We start from the raw sequence: 16,732 nt of genomic DNA, 5'->3' as shown, positions 1-16,732 counted from the left end.
GAGGCCTCCCCAGGCCCTGCGATGCAGCAATCCAACTAGCATTCTGCACACGAGCTAATCACATCGCTGACCCAATTGCAAAATGACCCACTTCGAGGACGATGATGAGGATGATGATGATGATGCAAGTTGTAAGCTAATGACCGTATATGTCATTTGCCGAGCCAATTATAAGTTGATGAAATCAACTCGCGTCCGAGAACTCGACGGATTTTTGCATCGCGTGACCGAGAAAGATGGAGAGGGCTTGAGGTTGGATGTTCATACAAAAAAAATGACCTAATTGTAGGATTATGGTCTACATGAAAATGACCCAAATGCAAGTTGACCCAGTTGCAAAAGTTCAAGTGATTTCCGGATCAAATGAGTCTCGTTTGACTGGTGCTCATCTCTTGTTTACAGCCCCCGAACCAGTGGCGCACATTCCCCATTCCTTTGGCGGGAGTGGGTGAGTTTATCAATCGGAAAACCGCTGTTGACTTTCACACAAAGTTGTAGCAAATTGTATCGGCCCCAAAAGGATGATGGGCTGCAAACCCCCAGAAGCTCAGGATTTTACCTCGCAATCTGATTGCTAGCCCCTCGCTCTACCACTGCACCACGTGGCCGTATTAGTTCAAACCCAACATTAACATTTACATACAATGAAACAAGAAAAGGTGAAAAATAATGTAATGCAATACACTATTAGACATTATTGTAAAAAATAAATAAAAAGTCCATCCTAAGTGTGAGTGAATTTTTGTTTATATTTTAGGCAGGAAATGGCAGGAAATTCGTTTTCAAATTGAGATTTTTTTTTTCTGGGGGGGGGGGGGCCGCCCAGACCCGGGGGGGCCCAGACCCCCTGAAAGATTTGGTCCCCCACCAATGTTAACTCCATGGCTACGGCCTTGGTTTAACACCTTGTGGCCCAGAGTTAACGCGTGGCATTGAACCGCGTGACAGCACTTGAGAGTTACCGTGAGTGTCACACGGTTGGCTGCACATCCGTGGCGCCGCAGCCGTCGCTGTGTTTACCACTGGTGAGGTGGGGGTGAGGTGGGGGTGAGGTGGGGGGTGAGGTGGGGGTGAGGGGAGGAGGAGGGGGGGGGGATCTCGTACCCACGTCCTGTTCGTGGCGGTTATGGGGGTTGTCTCGGAGGTCACGGCCGACCCTGGAACGGACATTGAGATTCCAGCTCCACCTCCAGATGGACTCGAGGTATAAACCATTCGTGTTGTATTGTAATTCACGTATTGTCCGGATTAGAAGACGCGCATCATTCCCCCACTCCCCCCCTCCCTGCCCAGTATATTTCTCAACAAAAGTTGGGGGGAAGGGGTGGTCGCGTGTTTTATTCCGGTACGCGTGGGCGCGTGTCTTTGTGTTGTGTGGCGTGACGGTTGAGCGCACTGCGCCACCAACTCGGCGCCCGAGTTCGATTCCCGCTCACGGCTAAAGAAACACATTCCTGCGGAGGGAGCTGGTAGGGACGTTGGGTTGCTCGGTCAATGGCCAGGGTCAACGGCGGCGTGGTGTATTCCGTAAATATGCCCGACTGTGAGGGTGGGCACAAGCCGGCGTGAGTAGGTTTAACGTTGAGTTTTATAAGGGCACCACGGGGTGACCAGCCCCTCCCCACCCAAGCCCCACCCTCCCCTTCCCACCCAGCCCCTCCCTGCACGACGGACACAATAATCCCCTGTGGGCTGGTGTAACCAGGAGGTTCCTACCAGTATAACAGTGGTGAATGTTTGAATATTTGAAGCTCACCTAGGTCGACTCAGCCTTAAATGAAAACTGTACCTGGCGCGGTGTGTACAACATCAGCACGGGGGGGAGACAAAGTCGGCTGGACGTGGTGCTGCCAGCCGACCCACCCCCCTAGTGTGCCGTGCCTGCCTTCATAGGTGATCGCGAACAGCACTTGCCCCAACGGTCAGTGAAGGTTATCCGGGCGTCTGTGTCTTTGCATCGGCCCCCACACTACACACACTGCACACACTACACACGCACACACTACACACGCACACTGGCCGTTTAATCGTTGCTTTATTGCCTGTTTTTCTCGAGTCGCAAGTCTCCTGACGGTGATAACAGCGGGCGTGCTAGGAGCGCGGAGTGACGGACAACGCTGACCTTAGACCGCCAACGCAGATGGAGTGGTCGGGCCGGCGTTGGAGCCCGCAACGCGATCGACATTTCACTATTTGGGCCACGGAAGCAACTGTTGATTTTCCTACCGACGAGGAATTTACAAAAGTGGAAAATAAGTTGACTGTGAGCAGGGCCGGATTAAGGCACAGGGCTTTAGGGGCTGCAAGCCCCAGGGGCCTCCTCCAGAGATGAAGTGAAAAGTGATTTCATTTTGTGAATGCTGAATTGTATTTGTTGTTAGCCTTGTAAAGATAAATTCTATTTTTCTTTAACTTTGTTTTCCGTTGGAAAATATTACTGGGGGCCTCACAGTATCCGTAGCCCAGGGGCCTACACAATCTTCATCCGGCCCTGATTGTGAGAATATAAATTGAATTTCCGTCACCGCATTGGAATCGTTTTCCACATGTCGTGATATTTCGAGGATCGGCTCACGCAGTGCCTCGGCAAAGCAGAGTGGCCTGCAAATGAGGTTATCGTCTCAAAGAAGCGTCTCAGTATTGCCCTGCGGCAGTTTGGCCCGGGGGGAGATTCCCCCACAACTGCTCCTTGTGCGGCACAAGACAGGTAGGTCGCTGACGCTTGCAATAAAACAAAATATGATGCGACGTTGATTTCGTGAGCTCTCACTCTGTTCGACAAAAATAAACGCAGAGTGCGTACGCACCGACCCGTGGGAGTATATGAGTGACACCAAAGACAAAGATTCCCCGAATAGCTTTTAACAGACTGTTGGGGCAAGTGCTGTTGGTGAGTAGCAGCAGCACCTGTGAAGGCCGGGCACTGTGGCACCACGCCCGGTCGGTATTTATGCAACTTCAGATGCGAGAACCCAAAGATAAGATGTTCATTTGCGGTATGCGCTTAAAGTGCCGTCTCGGCATTTCTAAGACGCAGTAACATTGCAACAACTCATCTCAACCGTTCGATAAGCACGGCTGGCTACGATAAAAATTCAGCGTGCGCAAACACAGATGGAACAGATTGCTTGGTGGTGATGCTGCTGCTGCTGCTACTGCTGCGTTGGCAAGAGGCGCACAAGCACAATTAACAACAACAACAACAGAAATCCTCAACACCTCCCGTCAATAATCACAGCGTGTGGCCTAAGAAGACAATATTTAAGGCGACGTTTCTGGAAATGGCCCTTCCTCAGCACACGAATAGAGGAGGCTAAGACCAAGGCCGTAGCCATGGAGTCAACATTGGGGGGGACCAAATCTTCCAGGGGGTGTGGGGTCCCCCCCCCCAGAAAAAAAAATCTAAATTTAAAAACTCATTTCCTGCCTAAAATATAAAAAAGTCACTAACACATGCGATGAATTTTTTAATATTCTTTTACAATAATGTCTAATAGCGTATTGTATTACATTGCTCTGTTTTTTCTTTTTTACCTTTCCTTGTTTCATTGTATGTAATGGCAGAGATTAGGGATTCATAACGTACAACCATAACCACAATCATATAAACAGAAATCTATGCTTTGTTATATGAAGACAAGTCCAGATTGTGGCCAAGGTTTAGCAAATTGTTGTTTTTATTTACATAGCATCGCAGTTACTTTTTACAATATTTTTATAGCAATATATTGGGGGGGACATTTTAAGCATATTTGATTATTGGGGGGGGGGTGTGTGTGTGTGTGTCCCCAATATATAATAATTCAGTTTAACACTTAGGCTTTCGCGACCAATATTATTCATAATAAACGTTTTCGGGTTAGATCGTGTTATTTATAAATGTATCGTAACCCTCCACCACCCGACACAGCCAATCAGCAAAACATTGTCACGTTGACAAAAGACAAATAGTTCACTACTTTAGCCCACCGGTGTGTTCTGGCGAATTGCCCGATGATGCTGGATGCAATTACCAGCGAAACGTCGTACTAAAACATTGTAAATGTTGTGGTTTCACTCTTCAACACACCGGTGGGCTAAAGTAGTGAACTATTTGTCTTTTGTCAACGTGACACTTTTTTGCTGATTGGCCGTGTCGGGTGGTGGAGGGTTACGACACATTTATAAATAACGCCATCTAACCCAAAAACTGTATTATGAATATATTATCATTACGCCATGGCTAAGACACAGAGAGTGCATCCGTAAGAGTTGGAGACTGGACTTTACACCGTAATATCATTCCCATCAGGCCTCATGGGGTACAGTGGCGTCCCCACCTCCCAGTATCCACTCCGTATCCGCGAGTTGTAGCAACTCGCCTGTCCAGGGTGACAATTGACGCAATCGCAGCAACGCAGGGAGCTTCAAACACACGTGGACACGTTTCGGGCGCAACACAAGCGTCCGTCATCAGGTGGGAACGCTTGTGTTGCGCCCGAAACGTCGTGATTTATTTTATTACTTTATGTTTCTACCTACGTGTCTTTACCGAAAAAAACAAAGAGTATCGATTCCTGCAGTCACGAAAGCTCCAAATCAAGATTGCCCCTGCTTAATTTGTGTTATCGACGATTAACCTTCTACAAAATCCCGGCTGTCTCGCTACCCCCAGAAAAGGGCATCTCGCACCCCCAGTGGGTGCACCCCAGGTCAAGAAGAACCACTGGACGAAATGAAGCCAATGAGCCGTGAAGCTCTTTATCACATTTCGATTTAAAGCTTTCGTGACTGCAGGAATTCATCTTCTTGGTTATTTCGGTAAAGTCACGTAGAATGGAAATAATAAAATAATAAAAATTAAACATAATAAAATAATTCTCACGACGTTTCGGCCACAACGCAAGCAGCCGTCTTCAGACTCTGTCTTCTCGACAGACCTGTTCTCCACCTGAGGACGGCTGCTTGCGTTGTGTCCGAAACGTCGTGAGAATTATTTTATTATCTCTTTATCACAGGTGTCCAGTCGGGGTGCCTGGGCGTGAGTCAGCTTTGCGCAAAGAACGTGGAACACTGGCACACACACACACACAGTCAAGATTTGGTTTATTTAATTTATTAACTTATCAAACGTTTCACAGCTTAATCTTTACAAGTAGTGACAAAGGTACATTGGCGGTCGGGGCTATGTTTGATCTCCGCGCCACAATCGTAGCCGCCAGACGGAGCTGGCACGGCCCGCGTCGCCAGGCGCGGCGGGGAATGGTCCCGCTCGGAACCTTCCCAGAAACAAGTGGACCACCTTGTGCTGGCTGGAGAGAGATGAGAGATGTTCGCCAACGTGGAGAGGTTGGAACCGAAATGGCAGTCCTGAGAGATGGAGTTTTAGCCAAGTTAAGTTGAGAACCACATTTTAACGTGATGGCGGGTGTGTGTGTGTGTGTGAGATCATCAACTCAATGATTCCAGTTTAATCACAGCTCCGTCTATGTGAGTCTATGAGTCTTTTTGTGAGGCTGTGTCTTTGTGTGAGTCGATGGGTCTTTGTGTGAGTCTGTGGGTCTCTGTTGTGAGTCTATGGATCTTTGTGTGAGTCTATGTGTCTTTGTGTGAGTCTATGGGTCTCTGTGTGAGTCTGTGGGTCTCTGTTGTGAGTCTATGGATCTCTGTGTGAGTTTGTGGGTCTCTGTGTGAGTTTATGCAACTCTGTGTGAGTCTATAGGTCTCTGTGTGAGGCTATGTGTCTTTCTGTGAGTCTATGGGTCTCTGTGTGAGTCTGTGTGTCTCTGTGTGAGTCTGTGTGTCTCTGTGTGTCTCTGTGAGTCTATGGGTCTCTGTGTGAGTCTATGGATCTTTGTGTGAGTCTACGGGTCTCTGTGTGAGTCTGTGTGTCTCTGTGTGAGTCTACGGGTCTCTGTGTGAGTCCCTGGTGACCGGGCAGGGAGGGATCCCGGTGTAATGACGCGTTGGTGAACATGACTTTCGAACACCGGAGGATTGTCATCAGTGTCGGCCTCAAGATCGCCGTCTGACCTGTCCATTGTGACCGCACTGAGCCGCCCGCTCACCGAGTGGTCGCGATGTCTCTCAAATCTCCGTGCGTCCGACGCAACGGACGTTGTAAACAAATCTCGCGCCTTCTCGCGAAACTCCCTTCCCCAAAACTTTTTTGAAAACAACAACAAAAAAAGAAACTCCTCGTATCGGTTCAAATGTAACTCATGTTGGGTTAGATTCCATTCTCTACAGTAGAGTAACGCCACGTTCTTCTTGGTTCTTTCGGTAAAGTCACGTAGAAGGGAAGTAATAAAATAATAAAAATAAAACAAATAAAATAATTCTCACGACGTTTCGGCCACAACGCAAGCAGCCGTCCTCAGGTGAAGACCAGGTCTGTCGGGGAGACAGCGTCTGTAACTCTGTGTGAGTCTATGGGTCTCTCCCCGACAGACCTGGTCTTCACCCGAGGACGGCTGCTTGCGTTGTGGCCGAAACGTCGTGAGAATTATTTTATTTGTTTTATTTTTATTATTTTATTATTTCCCTTCTACGTGACTTTACAGAAAGAACCAAGAAGATGAATCCCTGCAGTCACGAAATCAGCTTTAAATCGAAATTTAACGCCACGTTATCATTATTTTTAACAACGAAACTCCTCGGAATTCCTTTCAACCGTCTCTTCCCCCTCCCCCGCCAAAGCTCTTTACAAGATCAAACTTCGCTTGATTTGAGACGCGCGCCACACACACGCGCGCACACGCAATCTCATCGAACGGAACTTTGACACGCGTTGCAATGGCGATGGCGTTTTCGGGAGACCCTTTTCCGAAACTTGCCGCGTTCGGCAGGACACGCGCCCAGAACGTTTCACGGCGTTCTCGAGCAGGACAAGGAGGTTGAGACGTCTCGTCCGCAAGACGTCCGCGGATAGACCCAAGATGCGGAATTGGGGACGCGGTATCAGGGGACGAAGCAGCTTCTGCGCTGAAGGACATCGCTGACGACGACGCGAAGATGCGGTGCGTCACCACGGAGTGAGGAGCCCTTCGTCCAGCAAGTGGACTGATCATGGTTGCTGCTGTTGCTGATGATGAGGATGATGATGAATAAAGGATGATATCTGTATGGACACCACCCTCTACTGTGCGTGGGATACACAGACAACAACAACAACAACCAAGCACGCTTGTGGTGGAGGCTCCTCCACTGCCCACCCCCAACTCCACGGCCCCATTGTCAGTAAACATCGCTGGAGCTGCCCGGGACATAGCTCCGGAAAATACCCCCACCCCCCTCCCCCCTCTACCTCCTCCCGGAAACAAAAATATCCCATGAGAAATGAACCCTTGCTGGGAAGCGACCAGGGCTTGAGATCAAACTCCGTCCACGCTCTTCTCATTTCTGCCCGGCGACTGCTGCTGCTGCTTCTGCTTCTGCTGCTTCTGCAGATGCTGCGCTTTGAACCGCTTCTTGATGAAGGCCGCCAGGGCCTGCACGCCGTCCCTGAGGCCATGTCCCGTCGGCACGCTGCACTCCTTCACCACCCAGTCGCGGCCTTTGCACGACGCGGCCAGACCCAGCGCTTCGCCCACCTCGTGGGCCCCCATGGCCCCCGGCAGGTCCTGCTTGTTGGCCATCACCACCAGCGGAGCCCCGTCCAGGTTGCTATCGCTCAGGGCCACGACCAGAGCCTCCTTGGCGAAGGGGATTCGCTCCACGTCCGCGCTGTCCACCACGAACAGGAGGCCGTCCGTGCCCGGGTAGTAGTGCGACCACATGTTTCTCAGCAGGTCCTGTCCGCCCACGTCCCACATGGAGAGGCCCGGGCTGCGGCCGCTCTGCATCACCGACTCGACGTTGAAGCCGATGGTGGGGCTCGTGGTGACCTCCTCGCCCAGCTTGAGGCGGTAGAGCATCGACGACTTGCCGGCGCCGTCCAGACCCAGGAGCAGCACCCGCGGCTGTGCCTTGTTCACCGCGCCCTTGGACGTGACAACGCCCATCGTGACAGCAGGGATCGAACCCGTGCCTCCTGTTGTTGAGCGCGCAGGGGGGTCGGGGAAGAGAGCGGGGAGGGGGGGTGAAGGGAAATGCATCGTTGGTTGTTACCAGAGGTCGCAATCGGGTACCCGATACCCGTACCCTACCCGATACCCGGTTACCCGTACCTGGCCGGGTACGGGTACGGGTAGGCCGTGATTCAATGGTGAATCATCGTTTGTCACTCATTTTCCAACGTCTTGTCTCTTCTCACAATTCAAGTTCCTAGAATCAACCCACCCGCGCCTGCAACATGGCTTCCTCCAAGAGGTCGCAATCGGGTACCCGTACCCTACCCGATACCGACCGGGTATCAGGTAGCCGGGTATCGGGTAGGGTACGGGTACGGTATGTCTCTACCTCGTATCCCCATCGATTACCTCTCTTAGAATCTCCCTCATCTGCTGTGACGAAGGGCCATTGCCCGAAACGTCGCATTACTATGTATACCTTTGATTTAAAGCTTTCATGACTGCAGGGATTCATAGTCTTGGTTCTTTCGGTAAAGTCACGTAGAACGGAAACAATGAAATAAGAAAAATATAAAATAATAAAAATATATTATTTTATTGTTTCCCTTCTACGTGACTTTACCGAAAGAACCAAGAATATATATACCTTGTTTTTTTTCTTTGTAAGCCAACACACACTGTGGTATGGATACGAAACATGTTGAGTTGCGTTGTTATTTGCTCAACCACTGCCAACGCAATCAGCATCACCACAACCACCACCAAATATTTGAACCGAACGTCATTAAAAACCAAATATAACTCTAGAGGGACTCTACATCGTACGCCTTTTGGCGTCCTCTGGTCTAACACCGTTCGAGACGAGGCTCAAAAGAAAGCTGTCTCTGGTGTGGACCAATCAGTTTCAAAGACAATGCATATATTATCAGAGTAATTTTTTTATTTGCATTCTGACCACAAGCATTGTGGTTAATGCAGACATGATGCCTTGTTAAAGGTTTCAGTTTGATGTTTTAACATCTTAACACAGCTGTTTTGTTGCCAGAAAAAAAGGGGGAAACCCTATTGTCTCTAGAGTTTGTTAAACGGATGGTCCCGTTCAGCCAGATCCGTGGCGAGTGAGCACAGCAGCGGCAACACAAACAAAAAGACAAAAAATATCATCAACATTGCAGACAGCGAGTACGGCAGGGGTTATGTAAAGATATTGCGCAACTAACAGGCGAAACACACGCGCTAAAGCGGAACTCTCAACCGTTTTGACTTTCAGTCTCTCATCAGCAGAGCCAGCATTTGCTTGAACCAATGCTGAAGAACTGCCAGACGTTTAAAGGCGAAGATTGATTTTGACGTTCAATGTCTCAACGGCAGAGCCAGCCTTTGATTGCACCAATGCTGAAGAATTGCCAGGTGATTATCGGCAAAGAACCCTCGTTATGAGACATGGGTCACAGTTCATCGCTAAACTCGAATACGGGACGTAAAGTACCCGATAGCGTTGTCATAGATAATATAAATAATAAGAACTTAAAAATAGCAGTTAATTTGCCTCCGAAAAAATGTATCTGTCCCTCTAAATAAAAAAGAAAACCCGAAATCCTGAAGCCCACACAGCCTTCTTGAACCCCATGACCACCTCCACGTGGCCTGATGAGTGATGAGTGGACTTCCCCATGCCGTACACAGCGACCACACCCAGACTGGCACGAGGCTGACACTGGTACGATTCATCTTCTTGGTTCTTTCGGTAAAGTCACGTGACTATACCGAAAGAACCAAGAAGATGAATCCCTGCAGTCACGAAAGCTTTAAATCAAAATTTATACTGGTACGATTATTCTCCCTGCACGCATGTAGAACTTCTTTCGCACCGTACGTAGCCAACCCTACCCATCGAAGGTCTGTTTTGAAGCTTTTAAAAGATCTCCAATGAACGTTTAACAACATCATCAGCAGCAGCAGCGCCCATGGTCGATCCACTGATAAATGACGAAGACCTCTCGCGATCCCGCGATGTCAGAATCCGCGACCCGGCAGCACCATCACAGCAGCCGGTGCCATCGGCTCCGTTTCCTCCTCGACGCGTTCCGTCCATTGGCTGCCGCTCCGTTGTTAGTCTCGACCACATCGTCCCTCCTAACCGTAACGACGCGTGCCCTGCCCAGACCTACGTTGCTTATCGCCATCGCCACCAGTCATGGTCTATCTACTGCCGGATGAAGGCCTCCATCGCCAATCAAAATTGGCATCGCATACGCAGTGCCGGAGTAAGCTATTTCGGGGCCTGTAGCATGATGTTCTAAAGGGGTCCTAAATAAAAAGAGACATGTAAAGTTTAAAACACAACATTTTAAACTTGCATAGTAAAGTAATTGTATTGTTTCATTTGCTGTACAGACGGATAATACGACAAATCGCGAACCTTAAACACGCAGTCGTTCATAAAAGTTGAAGGACGGTATAGTACTATAGTAATAGAGCAAGTGCAGAATCATTTGATAGCTTGAAAGTATTTAGCGCGGGGCTCTTGAAAGTGCGGGGCCCGTGGCCTTATGTTGCTACTTTTGCTCCTCGGATAATCCGGCACTGTGCACACGGAAAGACACGAGGAGCAGCAGGTCACGTAGACGGACAAAGCCGTCGAACCAGCCACACAGGCATCACGGGTTCCACTCGCTCGACGCAGTCGTAGGAGTGGTGGTGGTCGTGGTGGTGGTAGTGGTGGTGGTAGTGGTGGTGGTAGTGGTGGTGGTAGTGGTGGTGGTAGTGGTAGTAGTGGTGGTCGTGGTGGTGGTAGTGGTGGTGGTAGTGGTGGTGGTGGTAGTGGTGGTGGTAGTGGTGGTGGTAGTGGTGGTGGTAGTGGTGGTGGTAGTGGTAGTAGTGGTGGTCGTGGTGGTGGTAGTGGTGGTGGTAGTGGTGGTGGTGGTAGTGGTGGTGGTAGTGGTGGTGGTAGTGGTGGTGGTAGTGGTGGTGGTAGTAGTCGTCGTGGTAGTGGTGGTGGTAGTGGTGGTGGTAGTGGTGGTAGTGGTGGTGGTAGTAGTGGTGGTAGTGGTGGTGGTAGTGGTGGTGGTAGTGGTAGTGGTGGTAGTGGTAGTAGTGGTGGTGGTAGTGGTAGTAGTGGTGGTGGTAGTGGTAGTAGTAGTGGTAGTAGTGGTGGTAGTGGTGGTGGTGGTGGTAGTAGTGGTGGTAGTGGTGGTGGTGGTAGTGGTGGTGGTAGTGGTAGTAGTGGTAGTGGTGGTAGTAGTGGTGGTAGTAGTAGTGGTGGTAGTGGTGGTGGTAGTAGTGGTGGTAGTGGTGGTGGTAGTAGTGGTGGTAGTGGTGGTGGTAGTGGTGGTGGTAGTAGTCGTCGTGGTAGTGGTGGTAGTAGTGGTGGTAGTAGTGGTGGTGGTAGTGGTAGTAGTAGTGGTAGTAGTGGTGGTCGTGGTGGTGGTAGTAGTGGTAGTAGTAGTGGTAGTAGTGGTGGTCGTGGTGGTGGTAGTAGTGGTAGTAGTAGTGGTAGTAGTAGTGGTAGTGGTGGTAGTAGTGGTAGTAGTAGTGGTAGTAGTGGTGGTAGTAGTGGTGGTGGTGGTAGTGGTAGTAGTAGTGGTAGTAGTGGTGGTCGTGGTGGTGGTAGTAGTGGTCGATGCTTTCCAACAAAAACGGCTCACAAAGCGAGACCGCACGAGGAGACAACCTCCTGCTGAGTAGCGCATGCAGTACATTCAGTACACACACAGTACACACACACACAGTACACACACAGAGTATACACACACACAGTACACACACAGTACACACACAGTAACACACACAATAACACACAGTACACACATAGTAACACACACACAGTAACACACACACACAGAGTATACACACACACAGTACACACACGCAGTACACACACAGAGTATACACACACAGTGCACACACAGTACACACACAAAGGACACACACAATAACACACAGTACACACACAGTAACACACACACAGTAACACACACACACAGTACACACACACACACAGTAACACACACACACATAGTAACACACACGCGGTACAACGTTGCCCCACGTCCGATCGCATAGCCGGATGTCGAGTGAATTCAAACTGCGTCGTGGGGATAACTTTGAGTAGAAGTTGGTAGTCGCGTGTACAGCGAAGCCCCACAAACACAACCTCCACAGGGCAGAGGTCGCAATCGGGTACCCGATACCCGTACCCTACCCGATACCCGGCTACCCGTACCCGGCCGGGTACGGGTAGCCGTTTGCGACCCTGGTGCGGCCGGGTACGGGTAGGCCGTGAGTCACTGGTGAGTAACCGTTTGTCACTCATTTCGGGTAGGGAACGGGTACGGGTAGGGAACGGGAACCCGTACCCGGCCGGGTACGGGTACCCATTTGCGACCCTGGTGCGGCCAGGTACGGGTACGGAATCAAAACCCGTTTGCGACCTCTGCCACAGGGCGAGGGAGACATCGAACTCCAGCTCTAATAATCATGATCATAGATGACAGATGATATCATGACATTTGTCTAGGAAAGCGTTTCAAGACAAATGCTAAGGAGGGTCTTGCAATGGGCTTGTTTGACCCCGTGATGAAGTATGATTGGTGTGGAGCGGTGGCGCAGTGGTTAGCGCACTTTGTGCTCGATTTCCCAACCACGGCGATCAACAGCGGCGAGTGACATCTGTGCAGCGTTGCTGCGTCTCTCCCCTCCCACCTCCTTCACCAACCCGCACTGACCAGCGGGGTGAAGTATGGTCACTTAACCCCCCATGACGCACACTGCGTGGGGAGGTCTTCATCCTGAAGCGGGTTAGCTGAGACCTGTTCGTAAAGAAAACCAAAGAGAAAGATCTCCCCGTGTAGCCTACACCACTGGGCTTACTGATTGGTCACCGTGGCTGGGAGTCGAACTCGTGACTAAAAGCCGGGTTTGGGTCGCACAGTGGGTCTGAACACGCACACAATAATCAAAACGTCCCACGTTAGTTTAACACGCCGTAGGCATTGGCGACCAATATCCATAATAGAGAGGGTTTTTTTGGGGGGTTAGATCGCGTAAATATATAAATGTGTCGTTAAAACCCGCCACCACCCGACACAGCCAACTAGTAAGGGTTGTCGCGTTAAACAGAACGTGGCCAATTCGTCACTAGTCCAGCACTAACCGGTTGTGTTTTGGCTTGGCTCTCCAACACACAACCGGTGAGTGTTGCCCTCGTGACGAATTGGCCACGCTCTGTTTACGTGACACCCCACGTTAATCTTTGAGCAGGATGTTGGGCGAAGCGAGAGAGAGACACATGCCGGCAGAGCGCATCGCTGGAGTGGCCTTGTGACTATTTGGTGTTCGCCGTGGTTGGGAATCGAACCCGGGTCAAGGGTGGCACAGTCGAGTTTTTTAAATCGGGTTTAATTGTCTTTTTATATGAAACCCGATCATCTGAGATTGGGAGAAATCCGGTTTAATTGGTTCTAATTGCAGAACCGCACTCTGCCAACTTCTCACCGATGGGCTTCATCCATTCCAAGCCAAGGAACTCACTGGCGCCCACGATTGTGGAGGAGAAGCTCCTCGTGTTCATCAAGACCACCAACCTGCCCGCCGCATTCTACGACTACCCCGTGCCCGACGGCCCCGAGTACGATAGCAGCACCGACGAGGAAGCAGCCTAAGCCTTGGATCAGAGTTCCGTATTCATTAAACCAGGTTTTAATTCACCGAAATCGGGTTTAATTGTATTAAAGAAAAAACCCGATGCCTTGCGCTGGAAAAATCGGGTTTTTATCCACCCATGACCCGGGTGGGTGGCCATCGCTGCGCCCATCGCTCTCACCAACCACATCGAGCGACAGATTAACTCCCGTATAGCCTTTGACGGACTGTTGGGGCAAGTGTTGTTTGCGAGCACCTATGAAGGCCGGCACGGCACACGAGAGAGAGGGGGGTGGGTGGTCAGAACCACGCCCGACCGCTTTTGTCTCCCCATTGGCGATGATTTAGACACTGCGCCAGGTACTCATTTAAGTCTGAGTCGACCTTGGGGAGGCCCAAACATGCGTCACCGATATTAGCCGTGAGCAGGGGATCGAACCCGGGTCCAGGCAGCGGTGATGGTAAGCGCAGCCGGCTGACCACTACACGCATGTCACACATCACCGCTACACGCATGTCACACATCACCGCTACACGCATGTCACACATCACCGCTACACGCATGTCACACATCACCGCTACACGCATGTCACACATCACCGCTACACGCATGTCGCACATCATACGTACGTGGATATCAATGCAGGAATGTCGTCGGCAGCAAGGGTAGTTGCCGAAATGAGCCGAGCCCAGGTGTGTATGTGTAGAGAGACAAGCCAGGTAGGTGTGTGTAGAGACAGGCCAGGTAGGTGTAGAGACAGGCCAGGTGTGTATGTGTAGAGACAGGCCAGGTGTGTGTAGAGAGAGATACAGGCCAGGTAGGTGTAGAGACAGGCCAGGTGTGTATGTGTATAGACAGCCCAGGTATGTGTATAGACAGCCAGCCCAGGTATGTGTGTGTAGAGAGACACAGCCCAGGTATGTATGTGTAGAGACACAGCCCAGGTGTATGTGTGGAGTAAGCGCAGCGTGAGTCTGCTGCGATCGGCAAGCGTCTACTCAGGTATATGCCAAGGTACGCGTGCGCGTGTCTCTGTATGCGTGCGTGTGATTGTGACCCCTCACCACCACCCACCCACGCCCTCTGTCGTGTCACGCAGCCGCCTCTGTCGCTATCAGCGCCCCGACTGAACCCTATTCCACCACATGGAGCCCTTGCCGGTCAAAGTCAAGGGAGAGGGGGGTGGAAGGGGTGGTCGTGAAGGTGCTGGGGTAGTGTCTGTGTGTGCGTGTGTCTGTGTGTGTGCGTGGGGAGCGGTGGTGCAGCGGTTAGCGCTACGCTGCGCTGCGCTACGAACCCGGCGAGTTCCATTCCCGATCACGGCCAACACCGGTGACGATTATCTGAACCGGTCCTGGGCCTCCCCGAGGTCGACTCAGCCTGAAATGAGTACCTGGTTCGATGTGTAAAAACAATGCAGTGCCGTGCCGGCCTTCATAGGTGCTGCTCGCTAACAGCACTTGCCTCAACAGTCTGTTAAGGCTACACGGGGAATCTTTGTGTGCAAGGGAAGAACCGGTCATCTGAGTCTAACCGGTGCAGATAATCGTCACTGGTGTTGGTGACCGTGAACGGGACTAGAACTCGGGCGGCTGGGTTCGTGGTTCAGTGCGCTAACCACTACACCACCGCGCCTGGTGCGCGGTGTAAACATCGCCACTAGGGAGACAAAGGCGGCCCGGCGTGGTGCCGGCCACCCACCCCCTCGTGTACCACAGTGGCGGTCTTCAGAGAGATCGCTTGCTCGCTAATAGCACTTGTTGTGAGTGTGTGTTGGCAGGGTGTGTGAGTGTGTGGGCAGTGTGTGTGTGGGCAGGGTGATTGTGGGCAGGGTGTGTGTGGGCAGGGTGTGTGTGGGCAGGGTGTGTGGGCAGGGTATGTGTGAGTGAGCGTGGGCAGGGTGTGTGGGTAGGCTGTGTGGCTGTGAGTGTGTGTGTGGGCAGGGTGTGTGGGCAGGGTATGTGGGCAGTGTGTGTGGCTGTGAGTGTGTGTGTGAGTGACTGTGGGCAGGGTGTGTGGGCAGTGAGTGTGGGCAGGGTGTGTGGGCAGTGTGTGTGGGCAAGGTGTGTGTGGGCAGTGTGTGTGTGTGAGTGTGTGTGGGCAGGCTGTGTGTGGGCAGTGTGTGTGGGCAGTGTGTGTGGGCAGTGTGTGTGGGCAGTGTGTGTGGGCTGTGTGTGGGAATGTGTGGAGCGGTGGTGTTGCGGTTAGCGCGTCTGCGTTCCAAAGCACGGCGAGCCGAAATCGATTCCCGCTCACGCCTTCTCCCAACCGGTCCTGGGGTTGAGTCACGAGTAGGCGGTGCTCGCCAACAGCACTTGCCCCCCACAAGTCTAATAAGAAGTATATTTGTCTTTGTGTTCATAGTTGTGTAGGTGTAGGTGTGTGTGTGTGTAGGTGTGTGTGTGTGTGTAGGTGTGTGTAGGTGTGTGTGTGTAGGTGTGTGTGTGTAGGTGTGTGTGTGTGTGTGTATGTGTGTGTGTGTAGGTGTGTGTGTGTGTAGGTGTGTGTGTGTGTAGGTGTGTGTGTAGGGGTGTGTGTGTATGTGTGTGTGTGTGGGAAGCGGTAGTGTAGCGGTTAGCGCGCTGCACTATGAACCCGGCGACACGGGTTCGATTCCCGCTCACGGCCAACACCAGTGACGATTATATGAACCGGTCCTGGGCCTCCCCTAGGTCGACTCAGCTTCAAATGAGTACCTGGTGCGGTGTGTAAACCCCCTCGTGTGCCGTGCCGGCCTTCGTAGGTGCTCGCTATCAGTACTTGCCCAAACAGTCTACTAAGGCTACACGGGGTATCTTTATCTTTGTGTGTGTAGGTTTATTTTTGTGGATAGGTGTGTGGAGGCGGGGTTTGTAAACATCCCGGCTATGGCCAACCCACCCCCTTAAGATGTTTCTTGTTCATGTTTTTGTTTGTTGCGGTTGCACCCGATTCAAGAGCCGAATGGCTCACAGGGCTATACCTAATAAATGAACTGAACCTTAGTGTGCCGTTCCGGCCGACATGGATGCTTGCTAGCTGCACTCGCCTCTGCAGTCTGTTAAAGGCTACACGGGGGATCTTTGTCTGTGTGTAGGTATGCAAACTACCAGCGCGA

The 16,732-nt window shown here is 51.3% G+C and overlaps 1 protein-coding gene across 1 annotated transcript; it reads right to left on the bottom strand.

Annotated features, from left to right (window-relative positions):
- Window positions 1-7,280: 7,280 nt before the first annotated feature.
- On the bottom strand, window positions 7,281-14,740 carry LOC144734379 (uncharacterized). The gene is made up of 2 exons (XM_078616531.1): window positions 14,265-14,740; window positions 7,281-8,011 (listed from the first exon to the last, which is right to left on the bottom strand). Exon 2 carries the CDS (start codon window positions 7,980-7,982, stop codon window positions 7,353-7,355), a length of 630 nt encoding a protein of 209 aa, XP_078472657.1. The 5' UTR covers window positions 7,983-8,011; window positions 14,265-14,740; the 3' UTR covers window positions 7,281-7,352.
- Between the last annotated feature and the right edge of the window lie 1,992 nt (window positions 14,741-16,732).

Source organism: Lampetra planeri, chromosome 51 (genome assembly GCF_965212315.1).
Source record: "Lampetra planeri chromosome 51, kcLamPlan1.2.h2, whole genome shotgun sequence".
Taxonomy (NCBI): Eukaryota; Metazoa; Chordata; class Hyperoartia; order Petromyzontiformes; family Petromyzontidae; genus Lampetra; species Lampetra planeri.
This window is presented reverse-complemented; position numbering and strand designations above follow the sequence as displayed.

Coding starts and splice junctions, on each gene's coding strand:
- LOC144734379 (XM_078616531.1), bottom strand. CDS start 7,982: ATGGGCGTTGTCACGTCCAAGGGCGCGGTGAACAAGGCACAGCCGCGG.